Here is a 25,296-nt window from a genome sequence, read left to right as displayed (position 1 = left end):
AGATCAGGGCGCAGCCATCTCTCACCTCCCGTTTGGCTACCAAATCCAGCCTCAGGTAGTCCAACTTACTCTCCAAGGAGCAGACGTTAGTGAGCAGAATAGATGGAAGCGGAGTTCTGCAGGGGTTAGCCTTTAGTTTTGCCGTTAGCCCCCCACGAGTGCCGCGTTTCTGCTTCCTGTCGCACCGTCTCCTCCTCCTCCGAGTGCGGCCAGTGCTGGTAGGAGACTCCGCAGCTTCGTAGGCCGCTGGCTCCAGCCAACGCAGCAGTCCGAGACTCCATAGAATATTCAGAGTGACCCGATCCATCAACTCCGAACTGCTGGACGCACGCAGTTTCAACACGGATTGACAGTCGCACCGAACAGCGACCGTCAAACTCTCCGGATTTTTACATTTACTTTACATTTCTGCTACTGTTGGGAGCAGCCGCAGCCGAGTAGGTCACCGCCATCTTTCCCGAAAACCAGATGCAAAAACCCCGAGATTTTTACCATTTCGCTGGCGATTTTACTTTTAGAAACATAGAACATAGAAACATAGAAAATAGGTGCAGGAGGAGGCCATTCGGCCCTTCGACCCAGCACCGCCATTCACTGTGATCATGGCTGATCATCCCCTATCAATAACCCGTGCCTGCCTTCTCCCCATAACCCTTGACTCCACTAGCCCCTAGTGCTCTATCTAACTCTCTCTTAAATTCATCCAGTGATTTGGCCTCCACTGCCCTCTGTTGTAGGGAATTCCATAAATTCACAACTCTCTGGGTGAAAAAGGGTTTTTCTCACCTCAGTCTTAAATGACCTCCCCTTTATTCTGAGACTGTGGCCCCTGGTTCTGGACTCGCCCAACATTGGGAACATTTTTCCTGCATCTAGCTTGACCAGTCCTTTTATAATTTTATATGTTTCTATAAGATGACCCCTCATCCTTCTAAACTCCAGTGAATACAAGCCTAGTCATTTCAATCTTTCCTCATATGACAGTCCCGCCATCCCAGGGATCAATCTCGTGAACCTACGCTGCACTGCCTCAATCACAAGGATGTCCTTCCTCAAATTAGGTGACCAAAACTGTACACAATACTCTAGATGTGGTCTCACCAGAGCCCTATACAACTGCAGAAGAACCTCTTTACTCCTATACTGAAATCCTCTTGTTATGAAGGCCAACATTCCATTAGCTTTCTGCGGAGAGATATAAATAAGTCACCTTCTCTTCTGTGGCCATTGCAGGTCAAATAGAAACACATGCACTGGTCCATTCTGCCCTGTTCAATTATCCTGCTTGTAGCACTAAGCTGGCAAAGTAAGAATGAGGAACAGGGAACTGCAGATGCTGGAATCTTGAGCTAAACACAAAGCGCTGGAGTAACTCAATTGGTCAGACCGCATCTATGGAAGGAATTGAAAGCAATGGGTTGTGACCCTTTGAAAGACTGTAGAAAGTAGAACAAAGTATTTTATATTTCAGGAACACAGGTAACATTGGTGAAAGGAAGGATGCAAACTCAGCAGAAATTCGACACAGAGTATCAAGGGAGTAGGTGGTAAATTGTGGTGGGGAATGTGGGGGAACAAGCAAGGGTGAGAGGTGACACTGACAAACAGAGTATCCAGGGACTTTTCACACCAGGGTAACAGGTAACCGTTGTTGAAAGGGCTCAGATGCAAATTGAGTGAGATGGACAAGATACTTTGTGGAGTGTAGAGTGGGCGGGTGGGGGGTGGGGGGGGGGGGCTGGGTTGGTGGTGGTGAGGGGGGGACAAACAGATAATGACAACGTTTTCAGGGCAGTTTGAGCAGTAGTACACCAAGTTCAAATCAACCATCATTACATTTCTAACAGAAGCTGCTGCATATTAATTCACCACCATTCGTGCAATCCTATACGTAACAGGAAATAAACGGACTGAAAATAAAGTACTTTTCATATAACATTTCACAGGTAACATTTTGTGGAAGGCCACAGATGCAAATTAAGCCACAGATGAAAACAAGAAACAATGGGAGTTAGTGTAGTGGGGACAGAGGGAGGCAAAGAGAGTTGTCAAGGTAGTTTGAATTTCTGGACATTGCGGTTCTAATGGAAACATTCCACTGGTCAAAGCTCCCCTGTGCTGTTATCATGTTTATAATGGCATCTCAATGAGAACATGGCCTGAAAGCAAAGAATGAAAGAATGGGTCGACTGGGCTTGCATTCACTGGAATTTAGAAGGATGAGAGGATATTTTATAGAAGCATATAAAATTCTTAAAGGTTTGGACAGGCAAGATGCAGGAAACATGTTCCCGATGTTGGGGGAGTCCAGAACCAGGGGTCACAGTTTAATAATAAGGGGTAGACCATTGAGGACTGAGATGTGGAAAAACATTTTCACCCAGAGATGTGTGAATCTGTGGAATTCTTTGCCACCGAAGGCAGTGGGGCCAATTCACTGGATGTTTTCAAGAGAGAGTTAGATTTAGCTATTCGGGTTAAAGGAATAAAGGGATAGTCAAGTCATGTACTGATTGGGGATGATCAGCCATGATCACATTGAATGGCGGTGCTGGCCCGAAGGGCCGAATGGCCTACTCCTGCACCTATTGTCTATTGTCTACAGACGGCCGGATGTACAGGCCCCCTCGCCGGGATGGTCGAACACACTCTGCGGCTTGCAGGTCCCGAATCAGCGCTTTCTTACAGGAGACCGCGGCTTCAGGATGTTGTAGGCCGCAGGCTGGCGGTCGGAGCTCTTCCCCGGCGAGGAATCCCGCTTCGGTGGTAAATCCATGCCGTGCCCGCGGCTAGAAGCTCAGCAGACCACGGCTTCGGGATGTAACAGTCCGCGGGCCAGTGATCGGAGCACTCCCTTCTGGCGACCCCCTCAGTGTTGTATGTATGTGCCCGGTGGATGTTCTTCAACATCCTCTATCCATTAAAGATCCAGTAGGCAGAGCTCTCTGGCCAATGATGTTTCTCAGCATTGTGTTTGTTTTAGGAAGCTCACTGACTGAGAACAATGAACTCTCCATGTCTGAGGCAGAGAAAACGCTGGTGAAAAGTCACAGGAACATTCAGCAATGGATGGAAACAAGGCTGAGGTGAGAGAGGGAGCTCGGACTGGGAGAGTCATAGAATCATACAGTGTGCAAACAGGCCCTTTGTCCCAACTTGCCCATGCCGACCAACATGCCCAGTCTGGAGAGTTCCCCCTCCCCTCACCTCACTCACCATCAACAACACCACAGTCACATCTGTGGGGTCTTTTACGTTCCTGGGAACCATCATCTCCAAGGACTTTAAGTGGGGGGCTACCACCGACTTCACAGTCAAAAAGGCACAACAGAGGATGTACTTCCTGCGGCAGCTGAGGAAGCACAATCTGCCACAGGCAATGATGGTCCAATTCTACACGGCCATCGTAGAGTCTGTCCTCACCTTCTCCATCATGGTCTGGTTTGGCCCAGCCACAAAGCACGACACCTGGAGGCTGCAGCGAATCGTCCGATCAGCAGAGAAGGTTATTGGCTGCAACCTTCCCTCCATTGATGAACTGTACACTGCAAGGGCCTGGAAGCGAGCGGGTAAGATCATCTCTGACCCCTCTCACCCTGGCCACAAACTCTTTAAATCACTTCCCTCTGGAAGGCGACTCCGGATTGTCAAAGCTGCCACAGCCAGACATAAAAACAGCTTTTATCCATGAGCAGTTGCTCTACTCAACAGCCAAAAATCTGTAGCCTTCCTTTGATCTGGTATTTTGTTGGTTCACATGCTTGATCAATGGTGTTTTATCATTAATGTTTTATTATTATTAATGTTTAGTCTTTTCTGAGTTATTCGTAACTGTCTCTGTATGTCATGTAGTTACTTGTGGGCGGAGCACCAAGGCAAATTCCTTGTATGTGAATATTTGGCCAATAAACTTACTTACTTAACAAATGTGAGTATCTGTATATATACACACTGAACTTTTTTCTCTCTCGTTTATCATATTATTTACAGTGTTCTATGTTTACAGATTCTGTTGTGCTACAGCAAGTAAGAATCAAGTAAGAATACTATCTGGGACACATGACAATAAAACTCTATTGACTCTTGACTCCACAAGTAACAGACTGAAGATACATAGTGAACAGTACAAGTAAACAAGAAAAATACAGGGTGGAGTGAGGGAAGAAGTGCTGGTGGATCAAGAGAAGAGTCATTGAAACGGACATAATGTTTATTTTATTTCCTTCCATGGTCTCACCCGCTCACAATCTCTAATCCTCTCCATGACTTTAACTCTGTTACCTGAGCTCCTCTCATTTGGACCTGATAATCCACAAATTTAGTGGCTTCACAACTGGCCCTTGTGCCTTCAGCTGCAAATGTCTTGTGTGTCGTTTACCCATTATACTTCCGGAGCACAGGGACCAATGTCCAATGCAGCTACAGGGAAAGAATCATTCTGTAGGTTTGCTTTCTAATCTTGCATCGGTTGACTGGGAGGGATTGTAAGCTGGTAGATGCATGTCTGACATGTGGGAGCCATTTAAAAGTGAGATCGATGTTTTCAGGGCAAACATGTTCCTATGAGAGTAAAGGGTAAGGCTGCCAGGGTTTGACGAGGGATATTGAGGCTCTGGGCAGGAAAAAGGAGACATATGTCAGGAATAAATAGCTGGGATCAAACAAATCCCCTGGAGTGTGTGGGTGCAGGAGAACACAAAAGAAAAATCAGGAAGGCTGAAAGGGAACATGAGGTATCCTGAGTCAATATGTTTATTTAAGTATTTTAAGAAAAAAGGGATAAATCTGGAGAGAATGTGTCCTGAAGGCAGAAGGGGACTCTATTCTGAAGAGTTGATGGAGAGGATGTCGGACAGGGAAGTCGATGTGGTTTTCATGGACTTCAGCAAGGCTATTACTCAATAACCCATGGTAGATGGGAGAGGGCGCAGAGGGAGAAGAGGAGGGAAGAGACAGTAACTCTAAGACTTTTGCCTCCATCACAGTGAGGAGGTGTTTGGTGAACTCACTGTGGTGGATGTTAATTTGTGTTTATTGTGTTTTGTTATTATTACATGTATGGCTGCAGGCAACAGCATTTCGTTCAGACCGAAAGGTCTGAATGACAAATAAAGGATTCAATTCAATTCAATTCAATAGATCGGTCATGAAGATGAGATCACGTGGGATCCAATGTGAGCTGGCCAGGGGGGTATTGGGTTGGCTCGGTGACTGATGAGAGTCAGAGGGGGAAGTGGAGGGTTATTTTTCAGATTTAAATCTTGTGACCAGTGAAGTGCAGCAGGGATTGGTGCTCAGACACTTGCTAATGTGCCGTCATGTACAGTGTTACTCCTGGACCCTGTCATGTACAGTGTTACTCCTGGACCCTGTCATTTACAGTGTTACTCCTGGACCCTGTCATGTACAGTGTTACTCCTGGACCCTGTCACTTACAATGTTACTCCTGGACCCTGTCATTTACAGTGTTACTCCTGGACCCTGTCATGTACAGTGTTACTCCTGGACCCTGTCACTTACAATGTTACTCCTGGACCCTGTCATGTACAGTGTTACTCCTGGACCCTGTCACTTACAATGTTACTCCTGGACCCGGTCATGTACAGTGTTACTCCTGGACCCTGTCATGTACAGTGTTACTCCTGGACCCTGTCATGTACAGTGTTACTCCTGGACCCTGTCATGTACAGTGTTACTCCTGGACCCTGTCATGTACAGTGTTACTCCTGGACCCTGTCTTGTACAGACAGTGTTACTCCTGGAACCTGTCATGTACAGTGTTACTCCTGGACCCTGTCATGTACAGTGTTACTCCTGGACCCTGTCATGTACAGTGTTACTCCTAGACCCTGTCATGTACAGTGTTACTCCTGGACCCTGTCATGTACAGTGTTACTCCTGGACCCTGTCATGTACAGTGTTACTCCTGGACCCTGTCATGTACAGTGTTACTCCTGGACCCTGTCATGTACAGTGTTACTCCTGGACCCTGTCTTGTACAGTGTTACTCCTGGACCCTATCTTGTACAGTGTTACTCCTGGACCCTGTCTTGTACAGTGTTACTCCTGGACCCTGCCATGTACAGTGTTACTTACTCTCCTGGACCCTGTCATGTACAGTGTTACTTACTCTCCTGGACCCTGTCATGTACAGTGTTACTCCTGGACCCTGTCATGTACAGTGTTACTCCTGGACCCTGTCATGTACAGTGTTACTCCTGGACCCTGTCATGTACAGTGTCACTTTAAATGTTTCCTCTCCATATACCTGTACGTGTCCAAATGTCTTTTAAATGTTGTTATCGTACCTACCTCAAGTACCTCCTCTGGCAGCTCGTTCCAAATATCACTGAGTGAAAATGTTACCTTTCAGGTTCCTATTAAATCGTTCTCTTCTCACTTTAAACATATTCTATGGTTCTTCATTCCCCTACTCTGTGTAAAAGACTCTGTGAATTCACCCCATCTATTCCCCTCCTGATTTTATACACCTCTATACGATCACTCCTCAGCCTCCTGCGCTCCATGGAATAAAGTCCTAGCCTAGCCAACCTTTCCTAATAGCTCAGGATCTCATATCCTGGCAACATTCTCATCAATCTTCTCTGCACTCTTGGCAGCTTTACACCACTTTCAGGGAGCCTAGGGGGACAAATACATAATATCTTGAACATGATCATTTGGGTAGACAAAGTGGTGAAGAAGGCATATGGTGTCATTGCCTTCATTGGACAGGACATTGAGTCAAGGGTTAGGACATCATGTTACATCTGGAGAGAACATTGGTGAGACAACACCTGGAGTATCGTGCATTTCTGGTCACCATGCTATTGGATGTATGTGATGAAGCTAGAGAGGCTGCAGAAGGATGTTGCCGGGACAGGAGTGCTCAAGCTGTGAGGAGATCCTGGATGTGTGGGAGCTGTTTCCTGTTTGGAGTGAAGGAGGCTGAGGGGTGACCTTGCAGAGGTTTAGTAAATCACGAGGGGCAGAGATAAGATTGTTGGTTGCATTCATTTAAACAAGGCAGAGATTTGAGGCCTCTATAGGCTGACAAAACCATATAACAATGACAGCACGGAAAACAGGCCATCTCAGCCCTACAAGCCCGTGCCAAACACTTATTTTCCCCTAGTCCCATCTACCTGCACTCAGACCATAACCCTCCATTCCTTTCCCGTCCATATACATATCCAATTTATTTTTAAATGATAAAATCGAACCTGCCTTCACCACTTCCACTGGAAGCTCATTCCACACAGCTACCAATCTCTGAGTAAAGAAGTTCCCCCTCATGTTACCCCTAAACTTCTGTCCCTTAATTCTCAAGTCATGTCCTCTTGTTTGAATCTTCCCTACTCTCAATTGGGAAAACCTTATCCACGTCAACTCTGTCTATCCCTCTCATCATTTTAAAGACCTCTATCAAGTCCCCCCTTAACCTTCTGCGCTCCAAAGAATAAAGACCTAACTTGTTCAACCTTTCTCTGTAACTTAGTTGCTGAAACCCAGGCAACATTCTAGTAAATCTCCTCTGTACTCGCTCTATTTTGTTGACATCCTTCCTATAATTAGGCGACCAAAATTGTACACCATACACCAGAATTGGCCTCACCAATGCCTTGTACAATTTTAACATTACATCCTAACGTCTATACTCAATGCTCTGATTTATAAAGGCCAGCACACCAAAAGCTTTCTTTACCACCCTATCTACATGAGATTCCAACTTCAGGGAACTGTGCACAGTTATTCCTAGATCCCTCTGTTCAACTTGCGGTGCAGGCTCGAAGGGCCGAATGGCCTACTCCTGCACCTATTTTCTATATTTTCTATGTTTTCTATGTTCCTCAATTCCCTACCATTTACCATGTACGTCCTATTTTGATTTGTCCTGCCAAGATGTAGCACCTCACATTTATCAGCATTAAACTCTATCTGCCATCTTTCAGCCCACTCTTCCAACTGGCGTAAATCTCTCTCAAGACTTTGAAAATCTACTTCATTATCCACAACACCATTTATCTTAGTATCATCTGCATACTTACTAATCCAATTTACCACACCATCATCCAGATCATTGATGTACATGACAAACAACAGTGGACCCAACACAGATCCCTGTGGCACCCCACTAGTCACCTGCCTCCAACCTGACAAACAACCATCCACCATTACTCTCTGGCATCTCCCATTCAGCCACTGTTGAATCCCTCTTGCCACTCCACCATTAATGCCCAATAATTGAACCTTCTTAACCAACCTTCCATGAGTAACCTTGTCAAAGGCCTTACTGAAGTCCATATATACAACATCCACTGCTTTACCTCATCAATTTCCCGAGTAACCTCTTCAAAAAATTCAAGAAGATTAGTCAAACATGGCCTTCCAGGCACAAATTCATGTTGACTGTTCCTAATCAGACCCTGTTTATCCCGATGCTTATATATATTATCTCTAAGTATCCTTTCCATTAATATGCCCACCACTGAGGTCAAACTAACAGGTCTATAATTGCTAGGTTTACTCTTAGCACCCTTTTTAAACAATGGAACAACATGCGCAGTACGCCAATCCTCCGGCACTATTCCCGTTTCTAATGACATTTGAAATATTTCTGTCATAGCCCCTGCTATTTCTACACTAACTTCCCTCAATGTCCTAGGGAATATCCTGTCAGGACCTGGAGACTTATCCACTTTTATATTTTTCAAAATGTCAGCACTTCCTCTTCTTTGAATCTCATGAATCTTCCATAGCTACTCTACTTGTTTCCCTTACCTCACATAATTCACTATCCTTCTCCTTGGTGAATACCGAAGAAAAGAAATTGTTCAATATCTCCCCCATCTCTTTTGGCTCTGCAGATAGCTGTCCACTCTGACTCTCTAATGGACCAATTTTATCCCTCGTTATCCTTTTGCTATTAATATAGCTGTAGAAACCCTTTGGATTTACTTTCACCTTACTTGCCAAAGCAACCTCATATCTTCTTTTAGATTTTCTAATTTCTTTCTTAAGATTCTTTTTACATTCCTTATACTCCACAAGCACCTCATTTACTTCATGCTGCCTATAATTATTGTAGATCTTTCTCTTTTTCCGAACCGTGTCCAATTTCCCTTGAAAACCATGGCTCTTTCCAATTTTTACTATTTCCTTTCAACCGAACAGGAACATAAAGATTCTGTACTATTAAAATTTCACCTTTAAATGTTTCCCATTTCTCTTCTACATACTTCCCATAAAACAAAATGTCCCAATTCACTCCTTTTAAATCCTTTCGCATCTCCTCAAAGTTAGCCTTTCTCCAATCAAAAATCGCAACCCTTGGTCCAGTTCTGACCCTCTCCATAATTATATTGAAACTAATGGTATTGTGATCACTGGACCCGAAGTGTTCCCCAACGCATACCTCCGCCACCTGACCTGTCCCATTTCATAACAGGAGGTCCAGCACTGCCCCTTCTCTAGTAGGTACCTCTATGTATTGCTGCAAAAAACTATCCTACACACATTTTACAAACTCCAAACCATCCAGCCCATTTACAGAATGTGTTTCCCAGTCTATGTGTGGAAAATTGAAATCTCCCACAATCACTACCTTGTGCTTACTACTAATATCTGCTATCTCCTTACATATTTGCTCTTCCAATTCTCGCTCCCCATTAGGCGGTCTATAATACACCCCTATAAGTGTTGCTACACCTTTCCCATTTCTCAGTTCCACCCAAGTAGCCTCCCTAGACGAGCCCTCCAATCTATCCTGCCAAAGCACTGCTATAATAATAATAATAATAATAATATATTTTATTGTCATTGCACATAAGCGCAACAAGATTTGGTATGCAGCTTCCAACCGATGTCATAACATAAATGACTAATAAAATTTGGATTTAGATATCCCGAGAACATGGATTGTAAAAAGAACAGTAAAACAGTTCAACAGTGCAGATGTGTCTGTGCGACGTGACCATCCGAGGGAGACAGTCCAGGGGGGGTGGGGGGCACTCAGAGGGGCCGGTTCAGAGCCGCTATAGCTCTGGGAATGAAGCTGTTCCTGAGTCTGGAGGTTCGGGCGTAGAAGGCTTTGTAACGTCTGCCGGAGGGAAGTAGTTCGAACAGTCCGTTACAGGGGTGTGATGAGTCTTTATGGATGCTGACGGCCTTCCTGAGGCACCGTGTGTGGTAGATGCCCTCCAAGGCTGGTAGCTGTGTCCCAATGATCCTCTGCGCTCTGTGGACGACGCGCTGAAGAGCTCTCCTCTCCGCCTCCGTGCAGCTGAGATACCACACAGAGATGCCATACGTTAATATGCTCTCTGTGGTGCAGCAGTAGAACGTTGTCAGCAGCTGTTGGGGCAGACCAGTCTTTTTTAATGTCCTCAGGAAGAACAGTCGTTGCTGTGCCTTCTTAACCAGCGCAGCGGTGTTGGTGTACAGTCAGAACTGCTGTAGCTTTGGGAGCAACAACAGCAGCAGGAGGAGATTAGCAAGAGATACGACTGATTGGCTCTAGCCCAAGTGGGAGGTGAGTCAGTGCTGGGAAAACAGTTGAAAACTGAGGAATTTGGTTTGTAAATTGGTAAATCAGGCAATTTATCAGTCAATTTAAGTAAGACTGCTCTTAGGGAGCGGCCGTGAGTGAAGTGCCCTGTGAGAAAAGTGTGAGTCTTTGGCTCGAGAGTCTTCGGAGAGGAGGCTGAGGAGAGGAGACTACGCAAAACACTGCAGAGGGAGAGACGAAAGAAGGAGATGTCAGGCAAGCTGATTCAGTGTGATGCTTGCAGTATGTGGGAGGTCAAGGACACCGCTGGTGCCTCTGGCTGCTACAAATGCGAAAAGTGCATCCAGGTAGAGCTCCTGAAGGGCCGTGTTGGGGAACTGGAGAAGCAAGTGGATGACCTCCGGTTCGTCCGAGAAACGGAGTCGTTCCTCAACAAGTCTTACAGTACGATTGTTACACCTAAGGTACTGGAAGAGAGAAGGTGGGAGACAGTGAGAACGGGAGGGAAGCATGGAATGCCAACATCCCCGGGTGTTGTACCTCTTGTGAACAGGTTCACCCACTTAGAAGCTGTCGGGACAGAAGAGGTGTTTACACTGGGCGGCGGACTGGCTTGTGATGCGAATAGGGCTGTTGAGCCAAAACCAAAAAGGCCTAAGGCAGGCAACGCCATTGTAGTAGGAGACTCCATTGTGAGAGGTACGGACAGGGGTTTCTGCGGCAACATACGGGATGCGAGGATGGTGTGCTGCCTTCCTGGTGCCAGGATCCAGGATGTCACGGACAGAGTGCAGAAAATCCTCAAGGGCGAAGGTGAACATCCGGAAGTGGTAGTGCATGTCGGCACAAACGATGTCGGAAAGAAGGGGATGAATATTCTGCAGCGTGACTTTAGAGAGCTCGGAAAAATGCTGAAAAGCAGGACCTCCAAGGTTGTTATCTCTGGTTTGCTTCCAGTTCCTCGTGCTGGCGAGAGCAGGAACAGGGAGATACGGGACCTGAACGTGTGGCTGAGGAACTGGTGCACGGGGCAGGGATTTAGATTCTTAGATCACTGGGATCTGTTTTGGGGTAAGGGGGAACTGTACAAAAGGGACGGATTGCATCTTAAGAGGTGTGGGACCAGCATTCTGGCAGGCAGGTTTGCCACTGCTACACGGGTGGTTTTAAACTGAATAAGGGGGGTGGGGTGTCGAATGGGCTAGTGGAGGATGGAGTTAAAGGGAAAGGGTTTCTTAAATGTGTGAGCGAAGAGACAGAGGGGTGTAAAATGAGGGTAGAAGCAATAGGTAGCAAGGTGAAAAGTAAAAGTGGCAGGCTGGAAAATCCTGGGCAAAAATCAAAAAGGGCCACTTTTCAACAAAATTGTATAAGGGGTAAGAGTGTTGTAAAAACAAGCCTGAAGGCTTTGTATCTCAATGCAAGGAGCATTCGTAATAAGGTGGATGAGTTGAATGTGCAGATAGCTATTAATGACTATGATATAGTTGGGATCACGGAGAAATGGCTCCAGGGTGACCAAGGCTGGGAGCTAAACATCCAGGGATATTCAATATTCAGGAGGGATAGAGAGAAAGGAAAAGGAGGTGGGGTAGCGTTGCTGATTAGAGAGGAGATTAACGCAATGGAAAGGAAGGACATTAGTTTGCAGGATGTGGAATCGGTATGGGTAGAGCTGCGAAACACTAAGGGGCAGAAAACGCTGGTGGGTGTTGTGTACAGGCCACCTAACAGTAGTAGTGAAGTTGGAGATGGTATCAAACAGGAAATTAGAAATGCGTGCGACAAAGGCAAAACCGTTATAATGGGTGACTTCAATTTACATATAGATTGGGTGAATCAAATTGGCAGGGGTGCTGAGGAAGAGGATTTTTTGGAATGTATGCGGGATAGTTATCTAAATCAACATGTAGAGGAACCAACGAGAGAGCAGGCTATTTTAGACTGGGTATTGAGTAATGAGGAAGGGTTAGTTAGCAGTCTTGTTGTACGTGCCCCCTTGGGCAAGAGTGACCATAATATGGTTGAGTTCTTCATTAGGATGGAGAGTGACATTGTTAATTCAGAAACAATGGTTCTGAACTTAAAGAAAGGTAACTTTGAGGGTATGAGACGTGAATTGGCCAAGATTGACTGGCAATTAATTCTAAAAGGGTTGATGGTGGATATGCAATGGAAGACATTTAAAGACTGCATGGATGAACTACAAAAATTGTTCATCCCAGTTTGGCAAAAGAATAAATCAGGGAAGGTAGTGCATCCGTGGATAACAAGGGAAATCAGGGATAGTATCAAAGCGAAGGATGATGCGTACAAATTAGCCAGAAAAAGCAGCATACCGGAGGACTGGGAGAAATTCAGAGACCAGCAGAGGAGGACAAAGGGCTTAATTAGGAAAGGAAAAATAGATTATGAAAGAAAACTGGCAGGGAACATAAAAACTGACTGCAAAAGTTTTTATAGATATGTGAAAAGAAAGAGATTAGTTAAAACAAATGTAGGTCCCTTGCAGTCAGAAACGGGTGAGTTGATCATGGGGAACAAGGATATGGCGGACCAATTAAATAACTACTTTGGTTCCGTCTTCACTAAGGAAGACATAAATAATCTGCCGGAAATAGCAGGGGACCGTGGGTCAAAGGAGTTGGAGGAATTGAGTGAAATCCAGGTTAGCCGGGAAGTGGTGTTGGGTAAATTAAATGGATTAAAGGCCGATAAATCCCCAGGGCCAGATAGGCTGCATCCCAGAGTACTTAAGGAAGTAGCTCCAGAAATAGTGGATGCATTAGTAATAATCTTTCAAAACTCTTTAGATTCTGGAGTAGTTCCTGAGGATTGGCGGGTAGCAAACGTAACCCCACTTTTTAAGAAGGGAGGGAGAGAGAAAACGGGGAATTACAGACCAGTTAGTCTAACATCGGTAGTGGGGAAACTGCTAGAGTCAGTTATTAAAGATGGGATAGCAGCACATTTGGAAAGTGGTGAAATCATTGGACAAAGTCAGCATGGATTTACAAAAGGTAAATCATGTCTGACGAATCTTATAGAATTTTTCGAGGATGTAACTAGTAGCGTGGATAGGGGAGAACCAGTGGATGTGGTGTATCTGGACTTCCAGAAGGCTTTCGACAAGGTCCCACATAAGAGATTAGTTTACAAACTTAAAGCACACGGCATTGGGGGTTCAGTATTGATGTGGATAGAGAACTGGCTGGCAAACAGGAAGCAAAGAGTAGGAGTAAACGGGTCCTTTTCACAATGGCAGGCAGTGACTAGTGGGGTACCGCAAGGCTCAGTGCTGGGACCCCAGCTATTTACAATATATATTAATGATCTGGATGAGGGAATTGAAGGCAATATCTCCAAGTTTGCGGATGACACTAAGCTGGGGGGCAGTGTTAGCTGTGTGGAGGATGCTAGGAGACTGCAAGGTGACTTGGATAGGCTGGGTGAGTGGGCAAATGTTTGGCAGATGCAGTATAATGTGGATAAATGTGAGGTTATCCATTTTGGTGGCAAAAACAGGAAAGCAGACTATTATCTAAATGGTGGCCGACTAGGAAAAGGGGAGATGCAGCGAGACCTGGGTGTCATGGTACACCAGTCATTGAAAGTGGGCATGCAGTTGCAGCAGGCAGTGAAGAAAGCGAATGGTATGTTAGCTTTCATAGCAAAAGGATTTGAGTATAGGAGCAGGGAGGTTCTACTGCAGTTGTACAGGGTCTTGGTGAGACCACACCTGGAGTATTGCGTACAGTTTTGGTCTCCAAATCTGAGGAAGGACATTATTGCCATAGAGGGAGTGCAGAGAAGGTTCACCAGACTGATTCCTGGGATGTTAGGACTGTCTTATGAAGACTGGATAGACTTGGTTTATACTCTCTAGAATTTAGGAGATTGAGAGGGGATCTTATAGAAACTCACAAAATTCTTAAGGGGTTGGACAGGCTAGATGCAGGAAGATTGCTCCCGATGTTGGGGAAGTCCAGGACAAGGGGTCACAGCTTAAGGATAAGGGGGAAATCCTTTAAAACCGAGATGAGAAGAACTTTTTTCACACAGAGAGTGGTGAATCTCTGGAACTCCCTGCCACAGAGGGTAGTCGAGGTCAGTTCATTGGCTATATTTAAGAGGGAGTTAGATGTGGCCCTTGTGGCTAAGGGGATCAGAGGGTATGGAGAGAAGGCAGGTACGGGATACTGAGTTGGATGATCAGCCATGATCATATTGAATGGCGGTGCAGGCTCGAAGGGCCGAATGGCCTACTCCTGCACCTCATTTCTATGTTTCTATGTTTCTATGTTTCTATGGTGGACCATGTGAGGTCCTCTGAAATGTGAGTGCCCTGAAACTTAAAACTGGACACTCTCTCCACACCGTAGATGGAGATTGGGGCGTATTCTCCATTATGGGACCTCCTGAAGTCGATAATCAGCTCCTTGGTCTTGGAGGTGTTTAGTGACAAGTTGTTACGTGCGCACCAGTCCGCCAGGTTCTACACCTCCGCTCTGTATTTTGTTTCATCACCGTTGGTGATCAGCCCAATCACTGTTGTGTCGTCTGCAAACTTCACGATGGTGTTGGTGTCGAATGCAGGAACACAGTCGTGAGTGAAGAGGGGGTAGAGCATGGGGCTTAGTACACAGCCCTGTGGTGTGCCAGTGCTCAGGGTGATAGTGGGGGACAGGTGCGGGCCCAGTCTCACTGCCTGCTGTCGCTCCGTCAGAAAGTTCAGGATCCAATCGCATATCGGCGAGCTGAGGCCTAGCTGGTGGAGTTTGGTGGTGAGCTTGGTTGGGATGACCGAATTGAATGCAGAGCTATAGTCTATGAAGAGCATCCTCACGTACGTGCCCTGTCTGTCCAGGTGAGTCAGGACAGTGTGAAGAGCCAGAGAGATGGCATCCTCTGTTGATCTATTTGCCCTGAATGCAAATTGATGAGAGTCCAGTGAGGCAGGGATGTTGGATTTGATGTGGGAGAGGACCAGCCTTTCGAAGCACTTCATTGGGATTGGAGTTAGGGCAACCGGGCGGTAGTCGTTCAGGTTGGTGACTTTAGACATTTTCGGCACCGGCACTATGGTGGCTGTTTTGACTGAACTCTGTCTCGGGAGCGGGTAATGGGGAAGGAGGGGGGGTGGGAGACAGTGTTAATTCATGTAAATGTGAATCCATGGGTGGGTTTGGCGAGGGAGGGAGTGTAAAAAGTATGAGTATGGGAATGTTTGAAGTTCTTTTAAATGGAGAGACACAGTAATCTCGTTGTATGTGACACATGCAATGACAATAAAGCATTCTGATTCTGATTCTGATTCTGGTTTTCAGGCACTTGGGGACCGTTGCCAGAGATAGAGATAGATTAAAGATTCTCGTGAATACCTCCGCCAGCTGTACAGCACAGTCCTTTAGTACCCATCCCTGGACTCCATCCGGGCCTGCAGCCTTGCGTGGATTGATCCTACGCAGAGCGCACTGTACCTCCTGAGTGCTCAGTGTTAAGGCCTGTCCCTCTGCCATGGCCGGGGTTATTCCACTCCTGGTGGTGTTGCCAGTTTCGAAGCGGGCAAAGAAGGTGTTTAGTTCGTTGGCCAGTGTGATATCACCGTGGGGGCAGGCGGGGCTGTTCTTGTAGTCAGTGATGTCCCTGACACCCTGCCACATGCTTCTGGTGTCCGCGGTATTGAAGTGGTCTTCCACCCTTTGCCTGTGGATGTCTTTGGCCTTTTTTATGCCTTTGTTCAGGTTCGACCTGGCCGCACTGTAAGCAGAAGTGTCCCTGGATTTAAAGGCATTGTTGCATGCCCTTAGCAGATCCTGAACCTCCTTGTTCATCCAGGGTTTCCGGTTTGGGAGCATCTTTATTTGCTTGTCCACTGTGACAGTCTCCACACAGCAGTTGATGTAGGAGAGCACAGTGGATGTGTACTCCTCCAAGTCTACCTCTGTACCACTGGTAGCCTTGTTTGCAAACAGGTCCCAGTCGGTGCGATCAAAGCAGTCCTGGAGTTGTAGGGTGGCGTCCTCGGGCCATATTTTGACCGTCTTTATTGCAGGTTTGGTCTTGCGGATGAGGGGTTTGTATGCAGGCAGTAGAAACAGTGAGAGGTGATCAGATTGTCCCAGGGATGGGCGGGGGAGAGCTCTGTATGCGTCCTTGATGTTGGTGTACACTTTATCCAGCGTGTTTGAGCCCCTGGTAGGGCACTGCACATGCTGGTGGAATTTGCGGAGTGCAGCTCGTAGGTCGACCTGATTAAAGTCCCCTGCAACAATGAAGGCACCGTCGGGGTGAGCATCCTGCTGCTTACTGATGGCCGAGTGCAGCTGTGCTAGTGCTAGGTTAGCATTAGCCTGTGGTGGGATGTATATGGCCATGATGATAACCACAGTAAACTCCCGAGGCAGGTAAAACGGCCTACATTTAATCACTAGGTATTCCAGGTCTGGGGAACAGTAGCTCTCTACTGCAGTGTGGTTGGTACACCAGTCATTGTTGATGTAGATGCAGAGCCCGCCACCCTTGCTATTACCGGAGTCCTTTGTTCTATCAGCACAATGCAGTGACCGGTTGGTCAGGTCCACAGCCCCATCGGGAACCAGCGCGCTGAGCCAGGTCTCTGTGAAGATCAGCACACAGCAGTCTTTCAGGGATTGCTGGGTGTTGATCCAGAGCCTTACCTCATCCAGCTTGTTGGTGAGTGACCGGACATTCGTGAGAAAGACACTTGGGAGCGATGGTCTTTGTGGAGCCCTCCGTAGCCTGTCCTGCACCCCCGCTCGCCTTCCACGCTTCTGCTTTCGCTCCCGGCGCTTGCTCCGTCTCCTACCCTCCGGAGTGGTGATCCAGGGGGCTGTTCTGCCCAGCTCCATCGGGATTTTGGTGAGGGTGCTGTAGTACTCACAAGCCAGTTTCTCGCAACCACGTCGGATATTGAGCAGTTCCGTGCGGCTCCATGTGCGACCCGTTGGGATTATGATGTGGATCCTGGATTTCCTCGTCCTGGAGGTGAGTTTCTTACTATGATTTCTGGGGGTACTGGGGTTTCTGGGGGTTGTCGGGGTTCTGAGGTTTTTAAATACCTTATTTTCACAGCTGCGTTCGGTACCGGGCTGCACCGAATTTACTCTGACTTGGGAGCGCAAAGCCGCTGCGTCTGAACGTGCTGCAATCTTCCTTCCCTGTAATATCTTCCCTGACAAGCAATGCAACACCTCCAGCTCTTGCCCCTCCAATTCTATCACACCTGAAGCAACAAAATCCTGGAATATTTAGTTTCCAATCACAGCCCTCCTGCAACCATGTTTCACTGATCGCCACAACATCATACTTCCAGGTGTCAATCCAGGCTCTAAGCTCATCCACCTTTCTTACAATGCTCCTAGCATTAAAATATACACATTTAAGAAACCCACCCCCTCTTATTCTCTGTTTATTTTCTTTTTCTTCTCTCTCCCCTACATGTTTGGTCTGAGTGCTTCCATTCTCTGCCTCCTGCCTCACACACTGACTGCTAGCTTTCTCTATTTGAGTCCCTCCCCCCAACCGTTCTAGTTTAAAGTCTCCCCAGTAGCCTTTGCAAATCTCCCCGCCAGGATATTGGTCCCCCTCGGGTTCAAGTGCAACCCGTCCTTTCTGTACAGGTCACACCTTCCACAAAAGAGGTTCCAATGATCCAGAAACTTGAATCCATACCCACTGCACCAGTCCTTCATCCACGCATTTATCCTCCACCTCGCTCCATTCCTACTCTCACTGTCGCGTGGCACGGGCAGTAATCCTGAGATTGTTAATTTTTTGGTCCTTCTCCTTAACTCTCTTCCTAACTCTCTAAATTCTCCTTTCAGGACCTCTTCTCTTTTTCTACCTATGTCATTGGCACCTATATGTACCACAACTTCAGGCTCCTCTCCCTCCCATTTCAGGATATCTTGGACACGTTCAGACACATCCCAGACCCTGGCACCAGGGAGGCAAACTACCATACGGGTCTCCCGACTGCATCCACAGAATCGTCTGTCTGACCCCCTAACTATAGAGTCCCCTATTACTAATGCCCTCCTCTTCTTTTCCCTAACCTTCTGAGCAACAGGGCCGGTCTCTGTACCAGAGGCCCGGCCGCTGTTGCTACCCCCAGATAGGCTGTCCCCCCCAACAGTACTCAAACAGGAGTACTTATTGTCAAGGTGTACAGACACTGGGGTACTCTCTAGTCCCTGCCTGTGCCCCTTGCCTCTCCTAACCGTGACCCACTTGTCTGCCTCCCGGGGTCTTGGAGAGACCACATATCTATAACTCCTCTCTATGACCTCCTAACTCTCCCTGACCAGACAGAGGTCATCGAGCTGCTGCTCCAGGTTCCTAACACGGTCCCTTAGGAGCCCCATCTCGACGCACCTGGCGCAGATGTGGACGTCTGGAGGGCTATCAGACTCCATGACCTCCCACACCTGACATCCAGAACAGTAAACTGCCCTGGGCCTCATTCTCCCCCCTTATCCTGGCTACAATACAAAGTGCTGGATACAATCTGACTCCCAATCAGCTGCTGCCTCTAGTCCGCTTCCACCAATCAGCGGCTTCCTCACTTATATGAAATGTGAATGGAACATTACAGATTTGGGTTCCTCCTCCCCTGCAACGGTTCCTGGGCCTCTGTAAAACAAATCCCCACGCTCTGTTTATCTACTCACCGCCTGGACGCTGCTCCTCCCCCTGCAACGGTTCCTGGGCCTCTGTAACACAAAACCCCACGCTCTGTTTATCTACTCACCGCCTGAACGCCGCTCCCCCCCCTGCAACAGTTCCTCTGTAACACAAAGCCCCGCGGTCTGTTTATCTACTCACCGCTCGGACGACACTCCTCCCCCTGCAACGGTTCCTGGGCCTCTGTAACACAAAGCCCCGCGCTCTGTTTATCTACTCACCGCCTGGACGCCGCTCCTCCCCCTGCAACGGTTCCTCTGTAACACAAAGCCCAGCGCTCTGTTTATCTACTCAACGCCCGTACGCCGCTCCTCCGCCTACAACGGTTCCTGGGCCTCTCTGAAGCTGGAGACCATGGGTTTAATGTCTGCCTGGATTATGGGCTGTTACCTATTAAGAGAGGATAGCTGATAGAAGCATCTATATTACTAAAAGTCTGATTTTGACCACTTTTGGCCGACTATGCTTAGATTTCCGAGAGAACGCCGCCACCTACGGCCGTTATTTTTGGCCACCTCGCTCAGAGCCCCCCTCCGTCTTCTGGGACCGGAGGATTTTTCCCATCGATGAAAAATCAGAGATATTAAAGGTTTTTTTTAAATCGCCATTCTCTCTGCTGCCCCCGCTGGCGGCAGGGGGGATGGACTATAAAACCTGGAAGTGTAGTCCCTCACTCAGTCTTTGCCAGGCCCAGGAAGCGAGAGGGTCACAGCTCTCTGAGCTGCGAATAACACTGAACGCAGTCTACTCTGAACTTAGTCTACCCCACGGTGAGTCCCCTCGATGCCTCGCCTTTTTAAAAAGTTTGTGTTCACAAAATGAATTTTGGTTGTCGGGTGGCTGCAGCCCAATTGTTTGCCTTGGATTGGCTTTTAAAATCGTTACAACAGTTGGCAAGAATCCATTCGGCCCACAATGTCTATACTAGCCCTCTGTAAACCAGTACCTTCGGAAGCAACACCCATACTAGCGCAACAGAAAGCCCCCCCCCCCCCCCACTGGCGAGCAATATTGGAATTGGTGGAAGGGTGGAATATTACGTTGGTGATCAGACCTCCCATGTGATGCTGGGACCCAACGGGTCCCACTTAGTCTAGTATAAAGTTATAAGATGTATCGAGAGACGAGTCAGTTAGACTAGTCAGTCAGTGTTATTCACAAATTCACAGATGACTCAAAGCTGGGTGGCAGTGTGAAGACAATATTGTCTATTGACATTCTTTCCCAATGTAAAATTGTCTACCATGAGAGGGAATAGCTTTAAGATGAGTGAGACAAAGTTTAAATGAGATGTATGGGTCTAGTTTTTTACACAGAGGGTGATCGGTGGCTGGATCATCTTGCCATGGGTGGTGAGGAAGCAGATACAATAGTGGCATCGGAGAGGCTTTCAGATAGGATCATGGACCTGCAGGGAATGGAGGGATATAGATCATGTGTAGTCATGCAGCAGGGAAAATACCCTTCGGCCCAATTCATTCATGTCGGCTAAGATCCCCCAGTTAAGGTCGTTCCATTTGTCCATGCTTGGCCCATTTCCTTCTAAACCTCCTTTCCATGTCCCTGTCTGTAGATCTGTACTTATATGTTAACCAATACTAACACACAAATGCTACACTCTACTATTATCTATATTCCAGGCCGGGTTTTCATTCATACTAACAGCTCCTGACACAAGCTGCCAGTCGTGATGCAGACACAGTGAAGCCAACATGCGGTGTAACTTTATTATCTGCCAGTAAACCTGGTGGATCTTTACTGGGAGTTTGTGTCAGTTGTTCTACACTATCCATGTCTCTTTTTAATGTCGTTATAGTCCCTGCTTCAACTACATCCACTGGCAGCATCTTCCATGGGCACAACATCCTCTGAATTAAACAATGCTCCCAGGTTCCTATTAATATTTCCCCTCTTACCTTAAACCTATGTCCTCTGGTTCTTGTTTCCCCAACACTTGGGAAAAGACCATGTACGTTTACCCTACTTATTGCCTTCATGATTTTATACACCTCTATAACATCATTGACAAATAGATATGATTAATTTTATCTTGCTACATTCGGCATAGACATTGTGGGCTGAAGGGATGTTTCTGTGATGTGTGATTCTATGTCCTAATATAAGCAGGAACTGAGAGACAGTTTTATTCACACAGGGGGTGATGGATGGATGGAACAAATTGCCAGAGGTGGTGAAGGCAGGAACAATTATGACATTTCAATGCCTTTTGGACAGGTTGATGGACAGGAAAGGATTAGAGGTATAATTAGGGTCAGGCAGAGGCAAACAGGAATTGGACCAAAGAACCGTTTGCAAGCCGTAGTTGTGCTTCAGCTGCCAATGTCCTGTTTACTGTCTGCCTGTTCTGCGTCCAGAGCACAGACACCAATATCCAATGTGACATGTTTTAGTACAACAGGAATGATACTGCCAGTTTCCTTTAGCAGCCCTCTCTGTTCACTGTAGATCCAGCACACAGCTCAGTGGTGCCACGTGGGATGATGCTGGAGTGGAGAATAAATCTGGTAAAATCTCTACAATGTCCCCATATACACAGCTCAATGGTGCCACGTGGGGTGATGCTAGAATGGAGAATAAAATCTCTACAATGTCCCCATATACACAGCTCAGTGTCACATACTGACCCAGTACTAAGGTGGCAGGGATTTATTCTGTGGCCACACCCTCTCTAGCCTGCACTGTCCATTCCTGTTCCAATACATAGTCCACTGGCAGCGTTTATACTAGGACTACTCCCTCTGTTTACACATGTCCATTACTGTTCCAGTATGGTTCTCTGTGTAATAATGGTCAGCTGGTCATGTGGCAGATTTATACAGTGTATTTCCTCTCTAATACATTTGCCTGTTACAATTGCAGCCTCCTGCTCAGTGCTGACCCATTACTGATTCTGCGGTTGTTAGAGGAAGTTGACTGGAAAGAATGGACTTTTCATTCCATCGACCCAGAATAGATGTTGGTTTGTCTGCTTTGCATGTTGTCTCCAACCATACATCAACTGCACTGTTATCCAGCCCAGCAGTTATTCACTCGTGAAGCGGATGTGGAAGGTAGTCGGTGAGCTGTCGCCGAGCCTGTCGCCATTCACGGTAGAGTCCCCGGGACTGAGGAGGTTGCAGGTGGTCTCATCTCCCTCCATCCCAGGCAGCAACACCTGTGCAGATTCAGGTAACAAGACATCACCACTTGATCAATCTCAGAATGTTACCTTCTGCTGTTCATTGATTGTAATTGATTTTCCTGTACAACGCTGAGAGGGAGATCTCACGTCTGCCTGTAGATCTCCCCGTCAGGGAGTGATGTGTTTCACAAACTATCAATTACTGTCCCAGTTTACAACTTGCACAAGACCCCAGGCCCTCATTTCTCTCTGATTGTAATTCCGTGCTTTCCTTTGCAGAATGTCACCTGGTGAAATGAGGGTTGTGTTACTGATCCTGGCTTCTCTGAGTGAGTAATTTCCAACAGGGGTGAACTGCATGTTGTGTACAACAAGTAGAATTGGGTTTTATTTATTGTCTGTAGAAGAACTATAGTAATGTTTCTATTCTGTGAAAATGGAGCATGACCAATTAAAATTTGATTCCGAATATTAGTACAGGGATAAAAACTACAGGCAGCAAGTTTGAAAAGGCAGCAATATCAATGCGAGGGTGCAGGCAGCTTTGTTTTCCACTTATTTAACTGACTTGAATACATTTTATTAGCTAAGTATGTATACATACAAGGAATTAGCCGGTGTTTTGCTCGCAAGGATAGCAACATGATATACAGTAGACAATTACAAATAAACTGTTATAATTTAAACATGTGAAGAATAAAATAAAATACCAGAGCAAAAGGAGGCTACAGACCTTTGGCTGTTGAGTAGAGCAACTGCTCGTGGGGAAAAAGCTCTTTGTATGTCTAGATGTGGCAGCTTTGACAACCGGAGTCGCCTTCCAGAGGGAAGTGATTCAAAGAGTTTGTGGCCAGGGTGAGAGGGGTCAGAGATGATCTTACCCGCTCGCTTCCTGGCCCTTGCAGTGTACAGTTCATCAATGGAGGGAAGGTTGCAGCCGATAATCTTCTCTGCTGATCGGACGATTCGCTGCAGCCTCCAGGTGTCGTGCTTGGTGGCTGAGCCAAACCAGACCATGATGGAGAAGGTGAGGACAGACTCTACGATGGCCGTTTAGAATTGGACCATCATTGCCTGTGGCAGATTGTGCTTCCTCAGCTGCCGCAGGAAGTACATCCTCTGGTGTGCCTTTTTGACTGTGGAGTCAATGGTGGCCCCCCATTTAAGGTCCTTGGAGATGATGGTTCCCAGGAACTTATTTAAGATGTGACTGTGGTATTGTTGATGGTGAGTGGGGGGAGGAGAGGGGGAACTCTCCTAACGTCTGAAGCAACTTCTCTGCCAATCTCTCTATTTTATATATGTGTGGTTGTTCCAATTAAAGATTCTACGACTGATATCCCTATTCCTTCACATTCACCACCTTAACGTCACTGCTGATACCACTGCCCTCTTCTGTCAATGACCAGTGCAAAGGGCGACATGGTGGCACAGTGGTAGATTTGCTGCTTTATAGCTCCAGAGACCTGGGTTCGACCCTGACTGTGGGTGCTGTGTGTATGGAATGTGTACGTTCTTCCCGTGACCTGCATGGGTTTTCTCCAGGTGCTTTTGTGTCCTCACACACACCGAACATATAGGTTTGCAGGCTAATTGGCTTGGTATAAGTGTAAATTGTCCCTTGTGTGTAGGATAGTGTTAGTGTGCAGGGATCACTGGTCAGTGTGGAATCCGAGGGCTGAAGGGCCTGTTTCCATGCTGTATCTCTAAACTAAACTAAACTTAAAGAGAGGTTTGTTTGGAACTGGACGCTGCCTCCAAATACAGGCTGTTGTCTGGTCAGCGACACAGCTCTCTATTTCCCTTCCAATTCTCATTCTCCACAAGATACACAACATCATATGTGCTTTTGTTACTTATATATGTCAGTTTTCTTCACCCAAGTGACTCCCTTGCTGCCCTTGTAAAGCTAACATCCTCTGCACCACCTCATCTACTTCATCAGCTCTAGATATCTGTCCTAAATCTCCCTGTGTTTGCTTGTGCCCAACCCATGCTCTCCTTGAGATCTGTGTGTATCTAGGATTAGAGGCTCCACTTCTTTAATGGGAACATGTTAGTTCCAAGACTTCACTCTGTTCTCTAAGATCGAGTCTCCCTGCTCTGTATTGCCTGCAAGATGCTGCTGTAAATTGAGTGGTGACAGAGTGGGAATGTAAAGGACAAGGGAGTATAGTTTTAATTTGAGACGGGCAAGATTTACAGATGATATGCAGGGCAAGTTTTTTTTCACACAGAGGCTGGTGGGTGTCTGGAACACACTGCAGAGGGTGGAGGCAGATATGACAGTCGTGTTCAAGAAGCTTTTAGATGCACGTGGATAGGCAAGGAATGGAGGTATATAGGTCACGTGCAGACAGAGATGATTAGCCAAACTTGGCATTATAATCAACACAGACATTGTGGGCCGAAGGGCCTGTTTCTGTTTTATTTCTATATTTTCTGAGTGAAATCCAATATTCCCTCTTCTCTCCCCTTCCCTCCAGTGGTATCGCAGTTGGTGAAAATGCTGTTGAAATTCCCAATAATCTGCGCCTGTGTATTTTTGAATTTGAGGTCTCCTCTTTGACAAAGCTCAGTTGCTACTCCTCCCAACACTGTGACACGACCACTGTCATTAGTCCACAGCTATCTGTTGCCCTAGTTCATTGTCTTTATTTCCAGAGTAGAGTTAGAGAGGGGTACGGTACAGGAACAGGCCCTTCACCCATCTTGTTCATGCTGATCAAGTGAGTATCGTGGCCGAGTCCCATTAATCTGCATTTGGCCCAAAGCCCTCTTAAGATCTTCCTACTCGTATATCTGTCCAAATGTATTTTTGTATCCCCTTCCATAGCTTCCTCTGGCAGCTCATTCCAGATACTGACTACCCTCTGACTGAAATGGTTGCCTCTGAGTCCCTCTTAAATCTCCCCCCTCTCATTTTAAGACAACTGTATTG

General features: G+C 46.7%; 1 protein-coding gene across 1 annotated transcript in view; it reads left to right on the top strand.

Moving 5' to 3' along the window:
* The first annotated feature begins 2,879 nt into the window (after positions 1–2,879).
* Positions 2,880–25,296, top strand: part of LOC116975643 — a 42,324-nt gene continuing 19,907 nt past the window's right edge. Inside the window, exons 1-2 of the mRNA XM_033024971.1 lie at positions 2,880–3,086; positions 22,635–22,684. Coding sequence (XP_032880862.1) covers positions 2,884–3,086; positions 22,635–22,684 — 253 coding nt within the window. The 5' untranslated portion in view covers positions 2,880–2,883. The remainder of the gene's footprint in view (positions 3,087–22,634; positions 22,685–25,296) is intronic.

Source organism: Amblyraja radiata, chromosome 7, assembly GCF_010909765.2.
Source record: "Amblyraja radiata isolate CabotCenter1 chromosome 7, sAmbRad1.1.pri, whole genome shotgun sequence".
Lineage (NCBI taxonomy): Eukaryota > Metazoa > Chordata > Chondrichthyes > Rajiformes > Rajidae > Amblyraja > Amblyraja radiata.
This window is presented reverse-complemented; position numbering and strand designations above follow the sequence as displayed.